The following is a 27,878-nucleotide window of genomic DNA, read 5'->3' on the forward strand; positions in this document are numbered from 1 at the left end:
AAAGCCTTGAAAAATGAGAGAAAATAAAATGAAATGGAGGTGTAAGAAACATCCACAAATGTAGCAGTTGAGATGCTGAGAGTCGCTGAGTTCTCTGTGGGCAGTGAACAGTGAGGACACAAAGAATCAATAGCTAATTAGAGAGCTTTGAACAATGCTCAGAGTTAGGCTATGGAAGAAGGAAAGGAAGACAGCAAATAAAGAACCAGCCAGAGAGCATGACATACCCATGTAATAAACATTTGGGCAACTATCTGTCAGGCACTGTGGAACCCTAGATGGTTAAAACACAAACTGCCTAATCTCAGTAATGCCAACGTTTGTTTTGGGTAGAAGACGGAATGTAGAAAGTACACATTTGAAATGTTTGCCAGCTGGAAGCTGGAACCCTAGAGATAGTGAAGGAGTGACACAGAAGCTAGCGTCTTTCGTTTTCCCACTTATCTGCTTAGGACTTCAACGGTTCTCTTTAAGCCCTGTTCCTCTTTCTACAGGTTTATATTTATGTGCACATGCATATCTATACACAGTAGAATGGAAAGCTCTGGCAGCAAGGCCCAAAGGGTATCAACACAGACACCTAGTACAGACAGTATCCTGAATCAACAAAAGCAGAGAAGAAATGAGGTCTCATGAGGGATCCTGAGAAGTCTGATTCAAAGTATTAACTAGCAGGAGAATAGAAGGGCACGGGGGCTCATGACTGTATCCTCCTAGCACTTTTGGGAGGCTGAAGTGGGCAGATTGCTTGAAGACAGGAGTTCAAGACCAGCCTGGCCAACATGGTGAAACCCTGTCTCTATTAAAAATACAAAAATTAGCCAGATGTAGTGGCCCACGTGCACCTGTAAGCCTAATTACTTGGGAAGCTGAGGCAGGAATCGCTTGAACCCAGGAGGAAGAGGTTGCAGTGAGCTGAGATTGCACCACACACTCCAGCCTGGGCAAGATAGTGAGACTCCATCTCAAAAAACAGAAGGTGGCTGGCATAAAAAACTGAGGAGACTCTGTGCTAATAAAGATCTGAAAACAAAAAGTAAAAAAGCAGTAATTGTATGACTAATATGCTTTACTTTTATGTAGAAAAAGGAAGAGATAATTATTTTTATCTTATCACACAATGGTCCCCCCTTGTTTCACTTTTCACAGCTTGTTACCCAGTCAACCATGGTCTGAAAATATTAAATGGAAAATTCCAGAAATAAATTCATAAATTTTAAATTGCTCACTGTTCTGAGTAACATGATGAAATATGGCACCATCCTGCTCCATCCACCCAGGATGTGAATCATCCCTTTGTCTATCATATCTTGCATATGCCATTCACCCTTTCCTTATGGGACCCTCTTGATTATCAGATTGACTATCACGGTATCACAATGCTTGTGTTCAAGTAACCCTTACATTACTTAATAATGGCCCCAAGGTGCAAGAGTAGTGATGCTGGAAATTTGAGTATGCCAAAAGAAGCAGTAAAATGCTTCCTTTAAGTGAAAAGGTGTAAGTTCTCAATAAAAAAGAAATCATGCTGAGGTTGCTAAGATCTACAGTAAGAACAAATCTTCTACCTGAAATTCTGAAGAGGGAAAAAGAAACTTGTGCATAGTATACAGGGTTCAGTACTATCTGAGGTTTCAGGCATCTATGTGGGGGTCTTGGAACATACCTCTTCAAAAGGGGGAACTACTGTATTTGCTTAATATGCATAAAGAAACCCTAGAGGAATGCTAAGATATTAATAAGAGGGGGTGCTTATACGTTTGTGTTGATGGTGGGAGGCACATTGAAAACTGGGCATATGGCAGGTACTAGGGTAGTAACGCAACTTTATATTGTACCTTTAAATATGTATATATTGGCCGGGTGTGGTGGCTCACGCCTGTAATCCCAGTACTTTGGGAGGCTGAGGTGGGCAAAACACCTGAGGTCAGGAGTTCAAGACCAGTCTGGCCAACATGGTGAAACCCCGTCTCTACTAAAATTACAAAAAAAAATTAGCTAGGCATGGTGGTGGGTGCCTGTAATCCAAGCTTCCAAGCTACTCGGGAGGCTGAGGCAGGAGAATCACTTGAACCTGGGAGGTGGAGGTTGCAGTGAGCCTAGACCGTGGCATTGCACTCCAGCCTGGGCAACAAGAGCGAAACTCCGTCTCAAAAAGAAAAAAAATAATAAAAAATTAAAAAAAAATCATGCATTTCTTCTAAGAGCCTAATCAAATGTTTTTAATTCCTTGGAAAATAAAGGTCAACTGTATGAGAAATCAGGGCTTGTATCTGAGGGCACCAAGGAAACAATAGTCCCCCACCCACATTAGTTAACTAATATGTGATTTACAATATAAACAGATAAATATGACACAGTAATGTACACTACAAGAGCAGCAGTTGGCTGTGTTCCTGTAAACTGAAAAATAGCGTAAAAGCAATAAACATAGCAGCACACTTCAGATGGTTCAGATTCCCAGAGCTCATGTCAGTGGGCTGTCTAAAGGTAAACAGAGTTCTGTTCTACACAGAACACTCCAAAGTTATCTATATATTCATATACACTTTAAATGACAAATTCATTCTAGAAATGGAAAAGACATTTCCAGAATATAGTTAACTAGTTCAATAGCTAGTTGGAGTATTAAACATCGGCCACAACAGCTAATAATGAGGATGGAGATGCAGGGGAGGCAGGGAGAAATCATACCCACTTAAAACAAAAAACAGTCTTTGTAGAGAGAAATAAAACCAAATGTCGTTAACTGCCTCTGGTGGCATAATCACATGCCCTCTACATGGTAGAAGATAGTATTTGTGGTTTATAAGGATGACCTTAAGTAACCAAGAGAAGATTAATTTCTTTACTATTTCCTACTCATTAAGACAGAAAAGAATATAAAATAGCAGTCCCATGTCATTTGTTGAAGTTAGGTTACTGGCATAGCCTGTGGTGTGAAAAAGCACTGCTAAGGAACAAAAGACAATATACATAGCAATTTAAGAAAGATATCATCAGTGAGTACTATAAACCAATATTTACAGAAAACTTACATGCCAGAAGCACCTCATTAAATTCAAAATGGTTATGTCCAACTGTATAATCAATATTTTCTTTAACAAGTCTTTCCTTGTCCCACACAAATCCACATATACCAACTGAACTTTCCCTTAAGATAAACGGCCAGAGCCTGTACTCACACATATATCTGAATTTAGATGCATCTTTCTAGAGTAGAGATGTGACTGAGTTTCTGATATTACATGCAATAAATAACACGACTAAAAATCAACTGCAGGATCACCTAAACAGGTTGTATCCATTTCATACCACAGTTATAGATTATATAGAAAAACCCAGCTAATCAGTTTCCTCTCACCCAATCTTTTCACGTAATATTTCACCCATATAAAAGTGCACTCTGAAACAATAGTTTTGTAAAAGAAAAGGTTACCTGAATCTAGAATTAAATGTCTAGCTATTCGGAGATAAAACATAAATTCAAAAACAAAAACCTGATTTACTTACTTACATTAGTCTAGGGCTCTAGACAGCAATGCAGTTGAAGAGAGGTCTAACCTTGTGAAGACACAGTCACGGGTTAGTGGAAGGAACACTGGAGCAGGAGAGATACATGATCTCATAATGGCTGTATAACTAGTTGGCTATGTGACCTGGAACTGTTTCCTGGGGCCTGGGTCTTCATTTTGCAAATCATAATCCCTGACTCCTAGGCTGTGTGTGTGGTGAGGTGAGGGGGAGGTGGATATGAATATGTATGGCTGGGAGGGGGTGAGGATGGGCCCCAGATTTAAACAACAAAGGGCACTCCTTTCTGCGAAGTTCTACAGTCAGCAATTCCATTAGGAGTATTCCATTTGACTCCAGATTTCACTCTGCAAGACAACTGATTGACTTATTTTCTCCTAATCTAATTGGTCACTAACTTCTTCCAATTCTTTGATTTTTGAACCTCAATTACAGCTGACCCTTAAACAACACTGGTTCAAACTGCATGAGTCCACTTATATGTAGATTTTCTTCCATCTCTGCAACCCAAGACAGCAAGCCCTCCACTTCCTCCTCACCTTATTCAATGTGAAGATGACAAGGATGAAGATGTTTATGATGATCTGCTTCCATTCAATACACAGTATGTTTTCTCTTTATGATTTTCTTAGTATTTTCATTTTATTGCTTATTTTATTGTAAGAATACAGTATATAATACATATAATATGTAAAATACGTGTTAACTGTTTATGTTATTAGTAAGGCTTTTGGTCAACATTAGGCTATTAGTAGTTTTTAGGGAGCCAAAGGTTATATTCAAAGTTCCTATTGTGTTGGGGTTGGGGGAGTCAGTGCCCCTAACCTCCACATTGTTCAAGGGGCAACTATACCTGTAAAATAAAGAATTGTGCTAAATCATCCTTATGATCCATTTCCAGTTATAACATTCTATCCTATTTTGGAATATTCTGAATAAATTATTTCATATTTACCAAACCTTGTCAAATGGTCTGAATGTTTGCATTCCCCCAAAATTTATGTTAAAATCCCAACCCCAATGTCACGGTATTAGGAGGCGAGGTCCTCTGTGAGGTAATTAGGTCATGAGGGCAGTGAATGGGATTAATGCCCTTATAAAAGTGGCTCAAGAGTGCTCCCTCACCCTTTTCACCATATGAGGTTATACTAAAAAGACTGCTGGCTATAAATAAGAAGTGGGCCCTCACCAGATACCAAATCTTCTGGTATCACGATCTTCCCAGGCCCCAGAACTGAGAAAAATTTGTAGGTCACTCAGTCTGTGATATTCTGTTATGGCAGCCTGAAAAGACTAAGACACCTCACTCTAACATTAAAAAGATGAGGTAGTATCTTTATAATCTATGTTAGGGGTCTTCAAACTACCATCCACAGGCTTCAAGCCACCTAATTTGTAAAGTTTTACTGGAACAGAGCCACATCTATTCAATTTAAATATTAAATATGTAGCTTTCACTACAACAACAGAGTTGAATAGTTGCCAGAGTCTGTATGGCCTGTAACTAGTATCTGGCCCTTTACAGAAAACGTTAGCCAACCTCTGATCTAGGCTAAGAACTTGATAGTAGGTACTATTAAAGTTATTGCTAACTTCATAAATGTTTGTAATAATTATAAATAGTCTCACAAATCATTTTCCAAAACTTCTATTTGCAGAGAATTGTTTTCTTCTTTGCTCCTAAATCAGAGGAGATAGTCCATAACCAGTGAGCTGGGCCAGAAGCCAAGTACTTTTATCCCTCTTCCCAAACTGGAAATAATGCTTTTCTTTGGCTACCTAACAGTGCAGTGGCAAAAGGTTCAGATTCGGTTTTCAGGCTCGGAGTAGAATGAGCAAAACCCAATGACATTTCCACTTTTCCAACTGTAATGCTGAAAAAAATAGCTGCTGCACTGTATCTTTTAAGAGTGTTGTGGATACCAGCCATTGTGGGTTTGTTCAACTCCCAACCCCTGGCAACTCAGAATATGACTTTAATTGGAGATAGAATCTTTACAGAGGTAATTAAAATGAAGTCATTAGGGTGGGTCCTAATACAGTATGACTGGTGTCCTTACAAGAAGAAATCTGCAAAAAGACATGGACAGAGGGAAAATAAAGGGAGAAGACAGCGATTTTACAAGCCAGAGAGAGATACCTTGAACAGATCCTTCCCTCACAGCCTTCCAAAGGAGTCAATCCTGACAGCACCCTGATCTCAGACTTACAGCCTCCAGAACTTTGAGTAAATAAATTTCTATTGTTTAAGCCACCCAGTTTGTAGTATTTTGTTACAGCAGCCCCAGCAAACTAATGTACCAGCACTGAAGTAAAAAGAAGAGACACATACTTTAGGTTTCATTCTTAACGCCAGAAACATCAGAATGGTGTTTTCTATTAAGGAGAGTTTTTTTTTTTTATAAAAGGCCAATCGAATGAATTTTTGGCAAATGCCTTCCACAATGCAGTCATTTAAGGACTTAATACTTACTGGAGGCAGTTTAAGGTCTGAGGTACTGCTAACCATATAGTTTTGAATGAAAGCATTAAGTGAATAAGCTCCCAAACAAAATATCTATACCTCAGTGGCGAGAAAATAGTCTTTAAAAGTTCTTCAATAAAAGTGACTTCACATGCAAATTTTACTAAAAGCTAAATAGGTGGTCGGGGGAGGAGGGTGGGCATTATGGTGGCAAGAAAAGAGGAAGATTCTGATTACAGCAGGATTAAGAACACGGATTCTGTAGTCAAACTGCCTGGATCTGGATTCTGGCTTTAGCTTTTACTAGCAGTACAAAAACTTCGAAAGTTTAAAAGCTAAATGCCTTAATTTCCTTATAATAATACCCTCACAAATTTAGGATAAAATGAGATTAGTGAAATGGCTAAATTTAACAATATTTAAAATGTAATAAGCTCACTGTTTGCTATTATTTCACCCCATTCCATAATAATTATAACATTAATTCCAGTGGACTCTAGTATTACTATAGATTCTATGGATGTATTCACTTGTTTGATTACAGGTACCACGCCAAAAATTATACCTCTCATCCACAAATCTTAGAGTTGTATCACGTACAAATACTTGGTTTCCGAAGAATTTAATTCTGGACTGCAAGTTAAAGAAAGTGAGTAGTTTTACTCTAAAACAAGTCACCAAAATATAAAAGAGAATGAGAAGAGATACCATCTTCAATACAATAAGGAAACAGTTACAACCAGAAACCAAACTATGAATTATTTCTATCAGTAACAGTGAAATGTGTACCAAACTGAAGGACACTGAGTCAAGTGAAGCTTCTTCAGATCTTGGGAAGGCTACCGAGTCCTCTAGAAAGTCATGTTTGCATGTGTGTCCCATTTGCTCCTTTCTCTCTGCTGTGTCCTAAAATCCCTAAAAATCTTTCAGACGATCTAGAGCTGTCTGGGTAATTCACAGGAAAAGCACCTACAGAACTCTTAACCTCACACTGCATAAGAATAAAGTGGGGCAGTGCTAAAAAAGAGACCAAGAAGGCATCTTTATTAATTTTTTACCCAGCTGGAGATGAGGGAGAGTAATAGCCAATCACCAGCAGATTACTACCTAAGAACCCATTGATCTAAGAAGCTGCTGAGCCAGCCCAACCACCTGTGGTACATCAACAAAAAAAGGAAACTAAATGATGAGAACATATGGACACACAGAGGGACACAACACACACTGGGGCCTATCAGAGGGTGGACGATAAGAGGAGAGAGAGGTTCAGGAAAAATAACGGGAAGGAGGCTTAATACATGGATGATGAAATAATCTGTACAACAAGCCCACATGACATAAGTTTACCTATATAACACACCTGCACATGTACTCTTGAACTTAAAATTTGGTTTGAGAGTTATTTGAAGAAACAAACCTAACAGATGCTCACTTTTTGCCCCTTCCTTTCTGTTCTACAAAGAGGCATATTCCTCGAAGATATGTAAGAATCTGAAAGCATCCAGCACAGGACTAGGACAAAAATATATAGGGTAGAGTAAACTAGGAGAAATACAGCTGGAAAAAACCATCCCAGAAAATAAGAGGATGAATTCAGGCGCTACTCTATATACTCAACTTCACTGAATTTAAGTATAGAAGAGGTGACCTCAAAGAAAAGTTACAAGAAAGAGAGAAGACAATGTAGAGAGACTATGAGAGCTAGCTGAGTTTGGGGGAGAAAAGGAAAACTATTAAAGATAAAAACCTAGAAATAACAACAAGTAGGATAAACACGACTTAAAATGGTCAAGAATTTGAAGCCAAAGCCAGAGAATCAATCTTTAAAAACAGAAGTCAGAGCATGTTATTCCACTCCAAACAGAACTCTCCATTGGTTTTCCACATCACTTAAAGGGCCAAGGCAACACAAAAGAGTGAAACATGGCACAAGACAGGGATGCCCTCTCTCACCACTCCTATTCAACATAGTGCTGGAAGTTCTGGCCAGAGCAATCAGGCAGGAGAAGGAAATAAAGGGTATTCAATTAGGAAAAGAGGAAGTCAAATTGTCCCTGTTTGCAGATGACATGATTGTATATCTAGAAAACCCCATTGTCTCAGCCCAAAATCTCCTTAAGCTGATTAGCAACTTCAGCAAAGTCTCAGGATACAAAATTAATGTACAAAAATCACAAGCATTCTTGTACACCAATCACAGACAAACAGAGAGCCAAATCATGAGTCAACTCCCATTCACAATTGCTTCAAAGAGAATAAAATACCTAGGAATCCAACTTACAAGGGATGTGAAGGACCTCTTCAAGGAGAACTACAAACCACTGCTCAATGAAATAAAAGAGGATACAAACAAATGGAAGAACATTCCATGCTCATGGGTTGGAAGAATCAATATCGTGAAAATGGCCATACTGCCCAAGGTAATTTATAGATTCAGTGCCATCCCCATCAAGCTACCAATGACTTTCTTCGCAGAATTGGAAAAAACTACTTTAAAGTTCATATGGAACCAAAAAAGAGCCCGCATCGCCAAGTCAATCCTAAGCCAAAAGAACAAAGCTGGAGGCATCACGCTACCTAACTTTAAACTATACTACAAGGCTACAGTAACCAAAACAGCATGGTACTGGTACCACAACAGAGACATAGATCAATGGAACAGAACAGAGCCCTCAGAAATGATGCCGCATAGCTACAACTATCTGATCTTTGACAAACCTGACAAAAACAAGAAATGGGGAAAGGATTCCCTATTTAATAAATGGTGCTGGGAAAACTGGCTAGCCATATGTAGAAAGCTGAAACTGGATCCCTTCCTTACACCTTATACAAAAATTAATTCAAGATGGATTAAAGACTTAAATGTTAGACCTAAAACCATTAAAATCCTACAAGAAAACCTAGGCAATACCATTCAGGACATAGGCGTGGGCAAGGACTTCATGTCTAAAACACCAAAAGCAATGGCAACAAAAGCCAAAATTGACAAATGGGATCTCATTAAACTAAAGAGCTTCTGCACAGCAAAAGAAACTACCATCAGAGTGAACAGGCAACCTACAGAATGGGAGAAAATTTTTGCAACCTACTCATCTGACAAAGGGCTAATATCCAGAATCTACAATGAACTCAAACAAATTTACAAGAAAAAAACAAACAACCCCATCAAAAAGTGGGCAAAGGACATGAACAGACACTACTCAAAAGAAGACATTTATGCAGCCAAAAAACGCATGAAGAAATGCTCATCATCACTGGCCATCAGAGAAATGCAAATCAAAACCACAGTGAGATACCATCTCACACCAGTTAGAATGGCCATCATTAAAAAATCAGGAAACAACAGGTGCTGGAGAGGATGTGGAGAAATAGGAACACTTTTACACTGTTGGTGGGACTGTAAACTAGTTCAACCATTGTGGAAGTCAGTGTGGCGATTCCTCAGGGATCTAGAACTAGAAATACCATTTGACCCAGCCATCCCATTACTGGGTATATACCCAAAGGACTATAAATCATGCTGCTATAAAGACACATGCACACGTATGTTTATTGCGGCACTATTCACAATAGCAAAGAGTTGGAACCAACCCAAATGTCCAACAACAATAGACTGGATTAAGAAAATGTGGCACATATACACCATGGAATATTATGCAGCCATAAAAAATGATGAGTTCGTGTCCTTTGTAGGGACATGGATGAAACTGGAAAACATCATTCTCAGTAAACTATCGCAAGGACAAAAAACCAAACACCGCATGTTCTCACTCATAGGTGGGAATTGAACAATGAGAACTCATGGACACAGGAAGGGGAACATCACGCTCCGGGGACTGTTGTGGGGTGGGGGGAGGGGGGAGGGACAGCATTAGGAGATACACCTAATGCTAAATGACGAGTTAATGGGTGCAGGAAATCAACATGGCACATGGATACATATGTGACAAACCTGCACATTGTGTACATGTACCCTAAAACCCTAAAGTATAATAAAAAAAAATAAAAAATAAAAAAAAAAAAAAAAAAAAAAAAAGAAGAGCACCAGAGGCTGAGGCAGTGAGGCAGGAGAATCGCTTGAACCCGGGGGCAGAGGTTGATACGAGCCGAGATCACACCACTACTGCATTCCAGCCTGGGGAGACAGCGAGGCTCTGTCTCAAAAAAAAGAAGAGCACCAGAGAGCTAGCCCTTTTCTCTCCATGCGAAGGAACTAAGGCTTTGTAAGGACAGAGCAAGAGGCAGCCATTTGCAAGCCAGGAGGAGAGCGCTGACCAGATACCAAATCAGCCAGAAACTTGATCTTGGACATCCAGCCTCCAGAAATGTGAGAAAATATATTTGTGTTGTTTAAGCCACCCAGTCTGTAGTTTTTTGTTTTTTGGTTTTTTTTGACAGGCTCTCACTCAGTTGTTCAGGCTGGAGTGCAGTGGTACAATCTCAGTTCACTGCAACCTCTGCCTCCTGGACTCCACTATCCTCCCACTTCAGCCTCCCAAGTAGCTGGCACTATAGGCGCGCACCGCTATGCCCAGCTAATTTTTTGTATTTTTCATAGAGACAGGATTTTGCTATGGTGCCCAGGCTGGTCTAGAACTCCTGGGCTCAAATAATCAGCCTGCCTCGGCCTCCCAAAGCTCTGGGATTACAGGCATGAGCCACCATGCCTGACCTGCAGTCTGTAGTTTTTTTTTATTATGAAAGCCTGAACAGCCTGATACAATAATGTTCCAATCTCTGTTATTTTCTGTTATTATTATTTTTTTTTGAAAGGGAGTTTCACTCTTGTGGTCCAGGCTGGAGTGCAGTGGCGCGATCTCGGCTCACTGCAACCTCTGCCTCCCAGGTTGAAGCGATTCTCCTGCCTCAGCCTCCTGAGTAGCTGGAATTACAGGTGCCCGCCACCACTCCTGGCTAATTTTTGTATTTTTCGTAGATATGGAGGTCTTGCCATGTTGGCCAGGCTGGTCTCGAACTTCTGACCTCAGGTGATCCGCCTGCCTTGGCCTTCCAAAGTACTGGGATTACAGGCATGAGCCACTGCACCTGGCCTTTTTTTTTTTTGTTTTTTTGGATAGGAGCCATCCTAATGGGAGTGAGGTGTGGGCTTAAGAAGTAGAAACCATGATGGTTCCTAACCTTATCCAGAGCAGAGAATCTAAGAATCTGGTGAAAACTCTGCGCCTTCTCCCTAGAGAAATGCCCATAAATATACCATTTCGCATAAAATTTAAGTAAGTTTCTCTAAGGCACCATAAACCTCAAATTATAAATCCTTGACCTAGCCTAACAAAGTGTCCTTAGATCAGTAAAACATACTCAGCAGTTTTTAAGAATTGCATTGGTAGGCCGGGCATGGTGGCTCACACCTATAATCCCAGCACTTTGGGAGGTTAAGGTGGGTGGATCACTGGAGGTCGGGAGTTTGAGACCAGCCTGGCCAACATGGCAGAACCCCGTCTCTACTAAGAATGCAAAGATTAGCCAGGCGTGATGGCATGTGCCTGTCATCCCGGCTACTCGGGAGGCTGAGGCAGGAGAATTGCTTGAACCTGGGAGGTGGAGGTTGCAGTGAGCCGAGATTGCGCCACTGCACTCTAGCCTGGGTGACAGAGCAAGACTCCATCTCAAAAAAAAAAGAATTGCACTGGTAGTTGTCGTCTGTATTTCTTCCGTATACTTATTGGGCATTTATTATCTGGCTAGTGCTGTGCTAAATACTGAATTACATTGTTATATATAATATTACATATACTTATTTACATTGCATATTGTATTTTTATACAATAAAAACTATATTATATAAAAAAAAGAGTGAAACAAATTGGAGAAAATATAAATATCCTTATTTCCTAATTTTTAATCACAAGTCAGACATAATAAAAACCTGAACTATGAACACAGAAGGAAATGACTCTAAAATAATCTCAATCTTTGTATTTTTTTATGTTAGAGAAATATATTTAGAGAATATAGAACTCTTGCTATGGATATTGAAGTAGTTTTTAAAATATAAAATCACAGTAACTGACTGTTTTATGTTCTTATGAAAGCATATGACTTTTATATAATGCAATCTTACACGACTTTTATACAAGTAAGCATTATTTCATATTGCTTAATTTACTTAAGATTATACCTACCTGCTATTACAATGTGGTGTTGGTAATTAACATGAAGTGTAAACACCTACACTAAATTTTCATTACTAACTATAAACAAATTAGCTTAATTTTGTTGCCTATATTTCTCTTCATGTATTTTTTCCTCATCTTTACCTAGAGAATTGATCAGATCAAATATCTAGTTTCAATTCTAATTTATAACTCAACTTACCATAATTCATTAAAAGCCTGTTTTGATGGATCCAGAATTTAAAATTAGGGTTATGGAAATCAGTCAGTTTAACTTGGGCCTCAGCAACCATGGCATTCGAACCAAATTTAAGCAGAACTCCTGAAGCATCTATACAGAACCTTATAAGTCTATATACTATATATTGTCTGAAGACTATTCTTCTGATATTTATTCTGAACTAAAATTTGGATACGATTAGTCTTTTACTACCCTGCTATTCTGGAAATCTATTTCCAATACAAAACTAATAATTCATTGGTTAGCTTATACTTGACTTCTAAAATGTGCAGTATCTCTTCTGCAAAACTGTCCTAATCAACTTTTAATTTAAAGAGTTAATAGGAATTTAAAATGGATATAACATGAATGAACTGAAGAAATATCCACCAATCAAAATTCCTTCCTGATCAGGTTTCTGGTTCAGATTTCAAAATCTCTCCCGGGCCGGGCACAGTGGCTCACACCTGTAATCCCAGCACTTTGGGAGGCCGTGGTAGGTGGATCACCTGAGGTGAGTTCAAGACCAGCCAGCATGGTGAAACCCCATCTCTACTAAAAACACAAAAATTAGTTGGGCCTGGTGATGCATGCCTGTAACCCCAGCTACTCGGGAGGCTGAGGCAGGACAATCATTTGAACCTGGTAGGTGGAGGTTGCAGTGAACCAAGATGGTGCCGCTGCCCTCCAGCCTGGGTAACAGAGCAAGACTAGGTCTTTAAAAAAAAAAAAATGGCCGGGCGCGGTGGCTCACGCTTGTAATCCCAGCACTTTGGGAGGCCGAGGCGGGCGGATCACGAGGTCAAGAGATCGAGACCACGGTGAAACCCCGTCTCTACTAAAAATACAAAAAATTAGCCGGGCGTGGTGGCGGGTGCCTGTAGTCCCAGCTACTCGGAGAGGCTAAGGCAGGAGAATGGCGTGAACCCGGGAGGCGGAGCTTGCAGTGAGCCAAGATTGCGCCACTGCACTCCAGCCTGGGTGACAGAGCGAGACTCCGACTCAAAAAAAAAAAAACTCTCCTGGTTCCTTCCTCATTTATGTGAAAGGATATTTTTATAAAAGGCTATGGGAGTTATCCTCTATAGTGTCAACTTTTATAAGTTAAATACACAGCCTGATTACTACCTATCTTTTTGTTAGAGCTCTGTTATCCATAAATTACAGGCGCCCTTACTATTTGCTCAGGGGAGCAAATACCTACCCTGTTCAGGAAGAAACTTATATCATATAAAGCTTTAAAGGCTGTTTCTTGATTGTAGAATTTAAAACATATAAATACACTTCTCCAGAGTATATAGAGTCTATTTTTTTTCAACCTTTGTCTTTCTAGATTGTGGAAATAAATTATTTTTCATTTTCCCCCAGTAGGTAAGTCATTCCTTCCTCTTTTACATCTTTTTACATCTTTTTCCATCTTCCTTCTATTACATTTCAGAATGTAATAACTGGACTTCAAAACTGAGGAGGTGAGAATTTTTAAGAAAGCATATCTAAAAGTCACAGAGAAGATAATTCCTGATATCAAGGAATTTATTTACTTGGCAGAACCAAAAAAGTGAAGGAAAAAAAAGAAATGCTGCTTAAAAAAAAATAGTCATAATTTTGAATACTATATACCAGGGACTTTTCTAGGTATCTTAATGACATAATCTCATTTGCTTCTTTAAGCCTAAAAAATTTATATTATTCCCATTTTTTTAGATGAGGAAGTTGAGGCTCAGAGAGCAAATAAACTTCAAAAGATCATGGAGGTGGTAAGAGGTAAGGCCAGGACTGTATCCAGATCTGTCTGGCAAAAGAGCTTGTGCCATTCACACTATCTGTAGTGTCTCTCATGGCAACACAAAGCCTGGTTTATTTATTTATTTATTTTTTGTTTATAAATAGAAAGCTGAGGTTCTAGTTCAATAGAAATCTAGCCTTGGATTTTACTCCAGCTAATTTTACTCCAAACCCGAGTAAGTTTTTGTTTTATTTTTCCTAAATTAGAGCCTAACTGTAAGTCTAAAGAGAAAAAACTCTAAGACCCTGAGTTGCACTCACAGACAAATCATTCGCTTTCTTTCCCTTTCCACTTACCTGATACCCTTCAACCCTTAATTTCTACCCATCCCCACCTCTCCCATTCTCATTTCCATTAAAGACCTGAGAAACAGACCAAAATGTAAACAAATTTCTGAAAAGGAGACACAGTCTAAACTTATATTGCTATAATCACCATCCCAGGCACTTTAAATAAATATGCTAGTAAGGCAAAGTAGACTAACTGCCTGCCTTCTTGGAGTTTACATTCTGTAGGAGATAAAATGACAGTAAACAAGTAATTTAAGAAGGATATCAGATAACAATAAACACTAGGAGAAAAGATAACATAGGCGAGGGGGATTAGATGGTAGTGGTAGTGACCAAGGAAGACCTTGTTGACGATGCGACATCTGAGCAAGGACATAAAAAGGTTCACGGTGTAAGTGGCTGAGGAAGGTTTAAGGCTAAGGAAATAGCAGCGCAAAGAACCAAAGGTAGAAGGCAGCCAGTGGGGTTAGAGCAGAGCAAACAAAAAGAGTAGCAGAAATTCAAGTCAGAAGAAATCTGGGGTGGGGAGATAATGTACAGCTCTAATGACAATGTAAAAACTTAATTTTTTTTTATGGAGAACTGAGAACAACTAAATTCATCTAAAATTGTATTTTTCCTTTGAAAAATAGCTACATGAGCTATATTACCTCTTTAAACTGATAAAACATTAAAATTATTTTTTGGCTGGGTGCAGTGACTCACACTTGTAATCTCAGCACTTGTAATCTCAGCACTTTGGGAGGCTGAGGCAGGCAAATCACCTGAGACCAGGAGTTCAAGACCAGCCTGGCCAACATGGTGAAATCCCATCTCTTACTAAAATACAAAAATTAGCCAGGCCTGGTGCCACACACCTGTAGTCCCAGCTACTCAGGAGGCTGAGGCAGGAGAATCGCTTGAACCCAGGAAGTTGCACTGAGCTGAGATCATGCCACTGCACTCCAGCCCGGGTGACAGAGCGAGACTCTGTCTCAAAGAAAAATAAAAAAAGTATTTTTTAAAGCTAAATTCAAATAGCTTTTTATACAAGTATCATGGTTAATTTTACACATGACTTGTACTTGGATTATTCAGAAGAAACTAAGCATTCTCTCAAATGCTTATTTCAAAGCTGACATCTAGATACTATCGTGCTCATGATAAGACTCATTTGACTATCATACTTACAGAAACCAGGAAGTCAACCTTCTACAAGTAACTAAAAATCCTTGTTGCAAATATTCACTTTTAAAAGGAAGGGATTAAGTCAACTTTGAGCATTTGAAAAGTTTCTCCTGGGTGTAAAAATAAAAAATGAAAAAACAAACAAACAAAAAACCCTCCACGTGGAATCATATAAAATAATCTTTATGACAAAACAAAAATAATCAGAATTCTGTGTTAAAATAAAAAATGCAGCAGTAGACTTCTTATCTAAAGTCCTAAACTGTTTCTTGGACGATGTTTGTGTAGCAAATTCCATAAACTTGTGTCCCATTAATTTATATTATTAAAAGATAATTTTTGTCAACCTCCTCAGTTCTTATCTTGAGTAAATTTTAGCTGAAAATTAATAAGGAACAGGCATCTTCAGGGAAGTACATCAGCGGTGAAATTATTCATAAAGAAACTAACAAAATATTAGCCAGGTCCATGTTTAACCATACTTAATTTTATATGATCATGCAATCTGTTATGGAAATAAGGTATTTTTTAAAAATCAAATTGATTCTTAAATTTTTATGAATTTGTAATGGCAAAACTCTGTTTGGGCTATTATTTAACGAAATCTTCACACAAAATTTTTCCCTCTGAGCCCTCCTTTCCACAAACTATCAAAGGAATACTACTACTAATCCAATTTCATTATGCATGTATGTATGCAATTTGGCAATACAAGCTCAAATCAATGACATAAATCCTTTCCCAATAAATATCATTACAATCATCTGGCTATAACAAAAGTATTTCTAAACTCTGTCTGTCTGCTTGCCTTTTTTGGGACTGCAGGTAGTCTGACCACAATAGGAGCTATTCTGTCATAGACAGTTCTAGTATTACTTCATATTATAAAGACTTAAATAGTTTAGAAAAAATAACAAAGGAGTATAATTGACTAAAAGCATTTTACAGGTCCTCAAGTAGGGTTAGATAACACCTATTTAAACACAGAAATCTTGCTGGCATTGCCTTCAAAATATATCTACTATCAGACTATTTCTTACTGTCTCCACTGTTGTATTTGGTATAAACCACCATTACCTCCACCTAGCAGAACTGCAACCATCTCCTATAATTCTGTGCTCAATGAGGCCTACTATAACTGTTCCATATAATACCCTATATAGGCCGGGCATGGTGGCTCACTCCTGTAATCCCAGCACTTTGGGAGGCCGAGGCAGGCAGATCACAAGGTCAGGAGATCGAGACCATCCTGGCCAACACGGTGAAACCCCATCTCTACTAAAAATACAAAAATTAGCTGGGTATGGAGGCATGTGCCTGTAATCCCAGCTACTTGGGAGGATGAGGCAGGATAATCACTTGAACCAGGGAGTTGGAGGTTGCAGTGAGCTGAGATCATGCCACTACACCCTGGCAACAGAACGAGACTCCATCTCAAAAAACAAAACCAAAAAACCAAAAAAAAAAAAAAACAAAAAAAAAAACCAACGAAAAAAAAACCGCTATATATAATACTTATCCCACCCCAATTATCCTGATCTACCTTTTCATTTTTTCAAAGCACTCATCATCATTTAATATACTATAAAATTCACTTGTATTTACTGCTTGTTTTTCCTTATCAGAGTATAAGCTACAAGAGGGCAGCAATCTTTGTTTTGTTCTTTAATGTACTCTAAGCACCCAGAAAAAGATATGTGATCAGTATTTACAGAATGAATATAAAAGTAAGTTTCAGCTGATAAAACAAATATGAACAACAGGTCATGCAGTAAATAGTCAATTATGAATGAGAAACATTAAGAATAACAAAAATATACATAATGTGTTCTTATTACTCAGAGGTTACCATACCAGATAAAATAAGAAGTTCAATGATTTCTGCATCTCCAAGATAAGCTGCAGCGTGCAATGGGGTTCGCTTTTCATTGTCCTGTGATAATAAGGAAAGGTGGGAAATAAGTTTTAAAATAAGGTTAATTTTAATAATAGTTTAAATAACCACAACAACAACCCCCCCCAACCCCACCAAACCATTATTAACTATCAACTTATTACTTCTATAACTCTAGCCTAGTCTGCAAGTCCCAATATAAAAAAAAGGATGTGACAAGCCTGGGCAACATAGCAAGACCCTGTCTCTACAAAATTTTTTTTAACAATTAGCCAGGCATGGTAGCATGCACATATAGTTCCAGCTAGGAGAATCACTTGAGCCTGCAAGTGAATGAGGCTGCAGTGAGCCATGACCGCACCACTGCACTCCACCCTGGGTAACAGAGCAGGACCCTGTCTCTATTAAAAACAAAAAAAACAAAAAAAACAACAAAACAAAAATACAGGGTATTTCCTTGCTAAGGCAAAAGCCTAAAAAAATACTTGACCTTAAAATAGTGGTATAAAGTCCAGCAAAGAATAAAAAAAAAAAAAACTAAAATGACAAAGAAATAGCAAGACTTTCTTTGAATAAAGATGCTTGTGCTGCTGATATATAAAGGAAAATTTTACTTCATACTAATCTTTTCGTCAGTATATTTCCGCAGTTTTACAGTTTAGAACTGTCAACAGTGCTCTCCAGTTCAAGATGCAAGATTTTATAGTAATGTCACATTCAGAGATTTTTAATTCACAGATACCCTATCTAAAGTTACAACAGAGTATTACTGACTTGGCTGCATTTGAAAAAAACTATTCAGTAATACTCACATTGAAACTTACATCCTTCATTTTTTATAAAGGCTTTTGTGACAGATTGTTAGTTGTTTTCCACTATGTTCTTCCTTTTGTCCACAGGAATAAAATTTTAGCCGGTCACTTAGCCACCCAGCGAGAGAATACATTCCTAGCCTCCCTTGAAGTTGTTGCTTGGTGTGGACCAGTGGTATGTGAGTGGAAATTAATAATGGGCACAACTTCCAGGTCATCTTCAACTTAACAGACAACTACTCTAGGCTAAGCGCAGTGGCTCACACCTGTAATCCCAGCACTTTGGGAGGCCGAGGCGGCGGGTGGATCACGAGGTCAGGAGATCGAGACCATTCTGGCTAACACGGTGAAACCTAGTCTCAACTAAAAAAAATAAAAAAAAAAATAGCCGGGCGTGGTGGCGGGCCCCTGTAGTCCCAGCTACTTGGGAGGCTGAGGCAGGAGAATGGCATCAACCTGGGGGGCAGAGCTTGCAGTGAGCCAAGATCACGCCACTGCACTCCGGCCTGGGCGACAGAGAGAGATTCTTTCACCAAAAAAAAAAAAAAAAAACAACAAAAAAACCCTACTCTAGAACAGGGCTAATTGTTTCCCGCTTCCCACAGGCTGGAAGGCACATGTGAAACTGAGCCCCTTTGACCATGGAAATGTAGGCCAATATACTAGCATGCTGTCAAGCAACAAGATCTGGAATAAATAATCCTACAGAAAAGAGCTGCCTTACCAGCTTGGACCACTGACTTTCATGCTAGTAAGATAAATAAACCTATTTAAAGTAGGTATTATATTTGGGGGGCCTCTTACCATATTAGAATACTGACACAGTTTTCAAAATTTAAACAAATGAAAAATTATACTTCATTTTGTAATAATTTTCTTGTTTAGGAATCCCTTAATTACTTTAAGAAAAAATTGTTGGGCCATTGAGAATTAAAGTAAAAACCTGCTTGCTAGGCAAAAGAAAGATTCAATATCTACAGGCAATCCAAAAAAGGCTTAGCTGTAGTATGTGATGTTAATATACGGACGTATCTTAACATTTGGGAGGCTGTGGTGGGAGGATCACTTGAGGCCACGAGTTCTACATCAGCCTGGGCAATATAGTGAGACTTCATCTCTACAAAAAAATAGTATGTAAATAAATTAGCTGGGCTGGTGGCATGCACCTGTAGTCCTAGGTACTCAGCAGGCTGAGGTAGGAGGATGGCTTGAGTCCAGGAGCTTGAGGCTGCTGTGAGCTATGACCATGCCATTGCACTCCAGCCTGGGCAACAGAGCAAGATCTTCTCTGGTGGGGGGTGGCGGTGGGGCAGGGGGCGCGAATGTGTGTAACATATAATTATCACTGGTCTCTTCAAACATTTCTTCCTATAATTTTAATACTGCTTTTGTCCTTAAAATAGTAACAGGTGTTCCAGTAAAGGGAGGTTGATATAGTGCCAATAATGTTAAATTGTTCAGTAAGCGAAGGGTTCTTTCTCTCACCACAATTAGCACAAGACATTGTTTTTTATTCCAATATATACCACCCCAGGAAACAGAATGCTCTACACAGAAATTATTCAACAAACAATTGTTGAAAGAGCTAACGCAGAACCACTAAAGTAACAGAATACATGCAAAGATGTGTCCTAATTTAGTTATTTTTTTTAAGAAAGGATACTTTGCCTAGGCTTTTCAGTGTTACTCATTAACACAGCAAACGTCCTAGAGTGTTTAAATATGATCAGATTTAGTCAAATTGAGAAACATCTATTGCACCAGATAAACCACACACATAGCACAACAACACAGAAAGTGAGTCATCTGTGTGTGAGAGACGTCTGGAATTCTATGACTCAATGCCTCTCGAATCCCATTAATGTATTTTATGATTCGTATGAACACAGTTTTTCCTCTCTAGAAATCAATTTGAAGAAAAGGGAGAAATAAAACTGGCTAATTTTGAAAGAAAGAATTTATATATCATATTTTACTACAGTTAAACATTGAAAATTAGGTAATAAAATATTTAAGATTTTTTTCAGCAAAATGTATTAAAATTAAAAAGTGATGATCCCCTTAGACACAGTAATCCCATTTTAAGGCTTTTTAAAAAAAGCCTACATGTGTCCAGATAAAATGATTAAGTATATTTACTGAATCACTGTAGGAGGCAAAATGCTAGTAACAACTTAAATGCCCACTAAATGGTTACCTAAAATTATGAAACACAAAAAACTCTTAATCTTTATTTAACTGACTAACATGATTAACCAATATCCTCGGCTTCCTGAGTAAAATTAATAGATGACTTTGGCACATTAAATATTCTGACTAGTAGTTTACCACTAACGAGCCCACACAGCTTTGCTCCCATGATGGGGTATGTTTATCAAGGGCAAGCTGTGTTTGCTACAACTGAAGAATCAATAAAAGCAAACTACTGAAAAAAGGAAAGTGCCATTGAATTGGGTATGGCTGAGACAATTGGAAACACTAAGGCAAACACTGAACAGTAAAAACCTTAGGGGTTTTGCCCTAAGATTATTTCTTAAGGGTCTAATTTCTCACATCAGCTACAGAAACTCAAAATGGAAGTTATAGATAATGCACTGAGTATGGTCTGAGCAAGGAAGAGAACACTGAACACCTGTCAGTGGACTCCACATCCACTGAAAAAGCCTTGGTCTAACTTTAAAAAAATAAAGGCTGGAAAATACAGTCACACTGAAATGCTCAGAGATCACATTTTACAATTCCCAACTACCATATATCAGATGAGAGGTCTTCTAGTTGTACATCCACACAATGAAATACTATGCTTTCAATGTAAAATAAGAAGAAGACCTCAATGTTCCTTATCAATGGAACAATCTCTAAAGCACAGCATTAAATGAAAAATGCAGGCTCAGAACCACTGTAGTTAAAAGCTTCTACATATACTTAGGCTTGAATATGTATGAAATATCTCTGGAAGAATACTCAAAAAATGAATACAGTGATTACCCCTGAGGAAGTAAGTTTGTTGACTAGGGTCTGAGTGTGTAAGAGAGTTATTTTTCATTATTTATAGTCTTCCACAGGTACATGTTTTACAAAGGAAAAACAAAAAAGAAAAAATTAAAAATAACTTATTCAATCAAATGAGAAGCATCATAATAAAAATTCTAAAAATAATTTCCCATAACCAGGCATTTTATAAGTACTAGGTGCCCATTAAAATTTTTTCTTAAGTCAGTTTAGTTTAGAAGCCATTACGTCTCAATGTATTGTTCCAAAATAACCCCAAATAGAATTATTAAATACACACCAGACTGACGTTTTCAAACTCATTCAATTATGTATTTTATATACTTTTTAAAAAAATTTTAAGTTCTGGGATGCATGTGCAGAACGTGCAGGTTTGTTACATAGGTATACATGTGCCATGATGGTTTGCTATACCTATCAACCCATCATCTAGGTTTTAAGCCCTGCATGCACTAAGTATTTGTCCTAATGCTCTCTCTCCCCTTGCTCCCCAACCCCCTTACAGGCTCTGGTGTGTGATGTTCCCCTCCCTGTGTCCACGTGTTCTCACTGTTCAACTCCCACTTACGAGTGAGAACATATAGTGTTTGGTTTTCTGTTCCTGTGTTAGTTCGCTGAGAATGATGGCTTCCAACTTCATCCATGTCCCTGCAAAGGACATGAACTCATTCTTTTTTATGGCTGCATAGTATTCCATGGTGTATATGCGCCACATTTTCTTTATCCAGTCTGTCATTGTTTCCAAGTCTTTGCTATTGTAAATAGTGCTGCAATAAACATATGTGTGCATGTGTCTTTATAGTAGAATGTCAATCATATACCTTTAAGAAGATACATTTTTCTTACAGTTCTTACATAAGTGCTATGAAAGATATTTTATGCATACAATTAGGACTACAAAAAGTGATTGCTTACTCTCCCTAAATAAAAACAAAAAATAGTTTTAGCTCTTATAGCAATTATCTTGAGAGACAGAAGATGAAATATATTAGAAGTTCTGGTCTAAATGAGACCAATGATTGTTAATTACTCTGGGGTTGGGTCATAGGCATGAGCTGAGCCAGTGCATTATTGAAGTGCTACACAAGTAGTCGAAACATGAGAGAATTTCTTTGTGGTGATGGAATGGTTCTGTATCGTGAATGTGCTAGTGGTTACACACGTGCCAAAATGCCACAGATTCATGCACAAAGCCATCACCACAATTACCACACACCACACACCACACACAACCCCTCTCCCCCAGATGAGCACTTGCAACAACTGCTGAAATCAAATTAAGGTCTGTAGTCTAGTTAGTTGTATTGTGCCAATATCAATTTCCTGGTTTTGATGACGCACTAAAAGTTATCACCACTGAAGGAATCTCATGATAGAAACATGGGGTTGTGCTGTACCATCTGCAATTTCTGGTGTGTCTATAATTTCCTCAAAATAAGTTTTTAAAAAGTATTCGAAGCACCCTGAATTATTCTTTAGTTTACAGGTTATGTTACAATGAACCCTAGAAGCAAGCTAAAAAAAAAAAAAAAAAAAAAAACACTAGGGAAGCTTAGATAACTTAGGAATAAATAAGGCTGTGAGAAATGAATCTATGGTGGGATGCCAAGCTCAGGATAGGCAAAGGGTTAGATCTATGAGGTGCCTTAAATCAAATCTGGAACTAAGACTGCATTTGCACATTTTCAGTGGAAGTTTTACCTTAATGCGGATTTCAAGATCGAGCTCTAAGAGGAAACATATAAAGTAGGATAACAGGGAAGTGAAAAGAAAGAAATGACAACTGAAAGACAAATATTTGTTCAAGGCAAAATACTTAAAAGTGACTCAGAATTCATCCACTTCGGCTGGATTCAACCGCAACCTTTATAGCAATGATATAGGTCTGTAATTCTGCCCTTGTCCAGGTCTTGAAAATGTTCATGTACACTAGCTATAACTCCTTAGGAAGACTAGTAGTAATGGCAAACAAAACACTTACCTAGTGCTTACTTTCTGCTAGGACTGCTTTAAACACTTACCGCATAGGGTTAAGTATGCAACTGTATCTCCTTATTTTATAGATAAGGAAATCAAAACAGAAAAGTTTAAGAAACTTATTCAAAATCATAGAAAGTGGCACAATCAGACTCAAGCACAGATAGCTGGACTCCGAGGTGCATGCTGTTAATGTATTATGCTGCCTGTATTTATAATATTCCTCTATCAGCTTAATCACAGTCCACTTAAAACTAATCATTCTCCCTCAAAACATTCTGTAGTCTGACTTCACTTTTTCTTGTCAACAGTAGCACAGTTTTCTTTGTATTTTTCTTTCCTTTCTCTGTTTTTCTCATTTACACCTAATAGTCGCTCTCTTTCTTGCCCCTATCATGATGCTTTTTTCTTCTACTTCTATTGCTAAATAGGAGTAGGAGACTAAGACTTCCCTGCTAAATATTTACATATCATCAATGTTCAGGTTATGGTACCCAGAACTCAGGTGGACCTGGCTAGGACTCATCAGATCCACTCTTCTCTTTCGCCTTTATAAAATAAGTTTTGATTATCCTGCTGTCCTCGAGACCTGCACTCAGGGAAGCCTCATGGTGAACCTCAGTCTTAAGGATATAGCTCTGTAAGGTATTGGTGAATATCTACAGCTGCTTCAAGCAAGGTAATTCTGGCTTACTCTGTGTACAGAAGTGATGCTTAGTACTCTTACAGCTATTTGAGAGAATATTCACGTTGTGTTTTTAGTTAACTTCATTTTTAAATTTACTACCACCCTTCTAGGATCTTATCTCATTCTCAGACCACATTAGAGATCCAACTGGCTTACCTGCCAGCAGATAACACTTGGAAGCAATTTCACTTTCATTATCTCTTTTGCAACTCTGCTCAATCACCTTTACTGGCTGTTGTCACCATCACCAATCACCTCCATTCTGCCTCCTTAACCTGATATTCAAAAACTACTAATGTATAGCTGGAACCATAACAGACACAGAATACATGGCACATTTTCATCTTTACACATATTCCCTCTGGCCAGAATGTCTTTCCACTACCCAAATTCCCTCTACTCTTCAAGGTCCAGTTCAGTTTCTATTTCCTTCACAAAGTCTTCAGGACTATGTCAGTCCACTGAGATTTCTCTATCCTATACTCCGATTACAACATCATTATATGTACCATATGAAGTGGCATTCTTGTTAATACTCAGTTTTGGGTTTATGTCATGGCTTCATAATTTGGTAAAAAGTATCTAGAGAAAACTAACTGTCTATGTCCACATAATACCTGGCTTAACGTTATGTACCTTATAGGCACTAGAAAGGATTTAACAAATTATGTTAGTGGAGAACACTTGCCATGATTCAATGATATGCTAATGTGTTATAGGGTGTAGAAGACTTCCATATTGATTTTGGGTATGAGAATGAAGCACATTTTAGAACTACCTCTGACAGACAACTGTAAAATAACTGTTAAAACCAGTTCCAAGATGTATGCTATGATCCTTTTCCTCCAAGGAATACTTTGAAAACCTCTTTGGAACCTTAAAGTTTCAGATTATAATATGAAATATCATTAGCATTTATCAGAGCAATGTAACTTTAAAGAAAAATTATAAATAGTCCACGTTTCTATTATCATCCTTAATAATTACTACGTATTGAATACATATATATATTAGATAGCATTACTGGGTACAGAAATCTAACTTAAACCAGTTTAGGCAAAATCGATTTAAAGGAAGGACACTGAAGCATCTAATGGAATTGAGCACTGAACAACCAAAATTGAGGAAAGGCAGGCATGTGGCTAGGTCATAAGAACAATTGAAATCAAACACTTGAAACACTTTTGTCTCTGCTTCTTCTTTGCACACGAGCTGTTTTTTCTGTCTTCACAGAACACTTTTTTTCATGGTAGGGAATAAGGCATCCCAACTCCTGACATTTACTCTTTGAACTTCAGCAGCCCAAGGGCAAGTCTCTTAATTCAATCTCCCAGAAGAATATCTGATTGGCTTAATTTGGTGCTCACCAAATTTGCTCATAAATTTAATGCTTACTTCTGTATTAACTGAAAGTAGGGGAAGATTAACATGGCAGTTCCTGTAGTAACTATGTAGAATGGGGAGAGCGTCTTAGAAAAGGAGAGCAAATCTGAAGATTTTTATTAGTGCAAGCCATTGCATAAAGCACTTAACACATCTTATTTACTCTGTAAAATTATTATACAATTTATAGCATGCAACAAAAGGATGAACACTGTATCAGTCTGTTTTGCACTGCTACAAAGGAATATCTGAGGGTGGGTTATTTATAAAGAAAAGAGGTTTATTTGGCTTATGGTTGTACAGGCTGTATAAGAAGCATGGCACCAGGCAGGGCGCAATGGCTCGTGCCTGTAATCCCAGCACTTTGGGAAGCCCAGGCGGGTGGATCACCTGAGGACAGGAGTTGGAGACCAGCCCAGCCAACATGGTGAAACACCATCTCTACTAAAAATACAAAAATTAGCCAGGCGTGGTGGCGGACATCTGTAATCCCAGCTCCCAGCTACTTGGGAGGCTGAGGCAGCAGAATTGCTTGAACCCGGGAGGTGGAGGTTGCAGTGAGCCGAGATCCCGCCACTGCACTGCTGCCTGGGTGACAGAGCGAAACTCTGTCTCAAAAAAAAAAAAAAAAAAAAAAAAAAAAAGAAAAAGGCATGGCACCAGCATCTGCTTCTGGTGAGGGCCTCAGGAAGCTTACAATGGTGGCAGAAGGTGAAACGAGAGCAGGGGTGTCACAAGGTGAAGAGAGGGATCAAGAGATAGAAGAGGGGGTGCCAAGCTCTTTAAACAACCAGCTGTTGCATGAAGTAGGAGAGCTAGAACTCACTCACATTTACTGCTGGGAAGGCACCAATCCATTTATAAAGGATCTGCCCCCACGACCCAAACACTTCCCATTAGGCTCCACCTCCAAGATTGAAGATCACATTTCAAAATGAGATTTGGAGGGGACAAACATCCAAACGATATCATTTATTTTCAAAAGCACTTGAAACATTAAGATAAACCATATTCTGAGCCAAAACCAAACCTTAACACATTAAAATAAATCAAAATCATACAAAGTATGTTCTTTGGCCATAACAAAATTAAATTGGAAATAAATAACAGAAAGATAACCTGACAATTTGAAAATTGCCAAGTATTTGGGATTCAAAGAATATTTCAGTAGTAAAGTAGAATAAATGTAGAAAACTACTTCTAAATAACCCATGTAAAGAGGAAGTCTCCAAGAACATTAGAAAAGTATTTTGAATGGAAAGAAAATGAATACAACACATTAAAATTTGGGGGATAAAGTTAAAGCAATAGAGAGCAATTTATGTATTAAATGTTTGTATCAGAAAAGAAGGTCTTAAATCAATAATTTAAGCTTTCACTTAAACTAGAAAAAAGGCAAAATAACCAGCAAAAAAAGGATGAAAATGATAAAGATGAAAACAAAACAAAAAGATTATCAGTGAACTCAAAAGCTGATTCTTTGAAAAGATCAATATAATTAGTAATCTTCTAGTCAGAATGATCAAAGGAAAAAAAAGTCTGTATCATAACTAAGAGGGGATTATCAATAAAATCCCCAAAACATAAAAAGATGAAGCCAACATTATTATCCCGATACCAAAACCAGACGATTACAAAAAAAAAAAAAAACCAGAGATGAATATCCCCCATCAACAGAGACATAAATATCTTCAACTAAATATCAGCAAATTGAATTCAGCAATATATGAAAAGGGTACTACATCACGACCAACTGGGGTTTATTCTGGGATCACAAGTATCATTCAACTAAAATCAACTGGTGTAATTCAACATATTAGCAGACTAATAAAAAGAAAGGTCATACAATCATCGCATTTAACAAAATCCAACATGTACTCATGATTTTTAAAAAATTATTTATGTATTTATTTTTTTTTTGAGGCAGAGTCTCCCTCTGTTGCCCAGGCTAGTGTGCAGTGGCGCGACCTCGGTTCACTGCAACCTCCGCCTCCCGGGTTCAAGCGATTCTCCTGCCTCAGCCTCCTGAGTAGCTGGGATTACAGGCACACACCACCACGCCCAGCTAGCTCATAATTTTTAAAACTCTCAGCAAACTTAGAGGGGAACTTTCTTAACCTGATAAAGGGTACAACAAAAATGTACACCTGACAGGTAATTTAATGGTGAAAGAGTGAATGCTTTTTTTCTGAGATAGGAATGAGGCAAAAATGTCTACTCACCGCTCCTACCCAAGAACTTGTCAGTAAAATAAGGAAAAGCAAAAAATCTTATCAATTGAGAGGGAAGAAAGAAAAGTATCTCTAGTCATAGATGGCATATTATTTATAAAGAAAATCCCAAGGAATCTAAAAAAAAAAAAATCCTAGACTAAGTTTAGAAAAGTTGTTGAATGCAAGGTCAATATACAAAACCAACTATATTTCTTACTAGCAATTAATAAGTGAAAGTTATACTAAAAAAGGTATCATTTAGAATAGCATCAAAATAGTAAAAAGAGAAAGAAGGAAAATAAAT

The 27,878-nt window shown here is 38.1% G+C and overlaps 1 protein-coding gene across 13 annotated transcripts in view; it reads right to left on the reverse strand.

Annotated features, from left to right (window-relative positions):
* The window catches only part of ANKRD28 (ankyrin repeat domain 28), a 205,222-nt gene that overhangs the window by 83,959 nt on the left and 93,385 nt on the right, over nt 1–27,878 (reverse strand). For 12 of the 13 annotated variants that reach the window (XR_008660509.2, XR_010113920.1, XM_055295488.2 and 9 more), the window contains one exon: nt 17,450–17,528. Coding sequence is in view for 10 of the 13 variants with exons in the window: in XM_055295488.2 (XP_055151463.1) it covers nt 17,450–17,528 (79 nt within the window). In the remaining 3 variants the exon portion in view is untranslated. Of the gene's footprint in view, nt 1–3,517; nt 3,573–17,449; nt 17,529–27,878 lie in introns of those variants that run through there. The other variant, XM_063610760.1, reaches the window with a different exon arrangement.

Source organism: Symphalangus syndactylus, chromosome 10, assembly GCF_028878055.3.
Source record: "Symphalangus syndactylus isolate Jambi chromosome 10, NHGRI_mSymSyn1-v2.1_pri, whole genome shotgun sequence".
NCBI lineage: Eukaryota > Metazoa > Chordata > Mammalia > Primates > Hylobatidae > Symphalangus > Symphalangus syndactylus.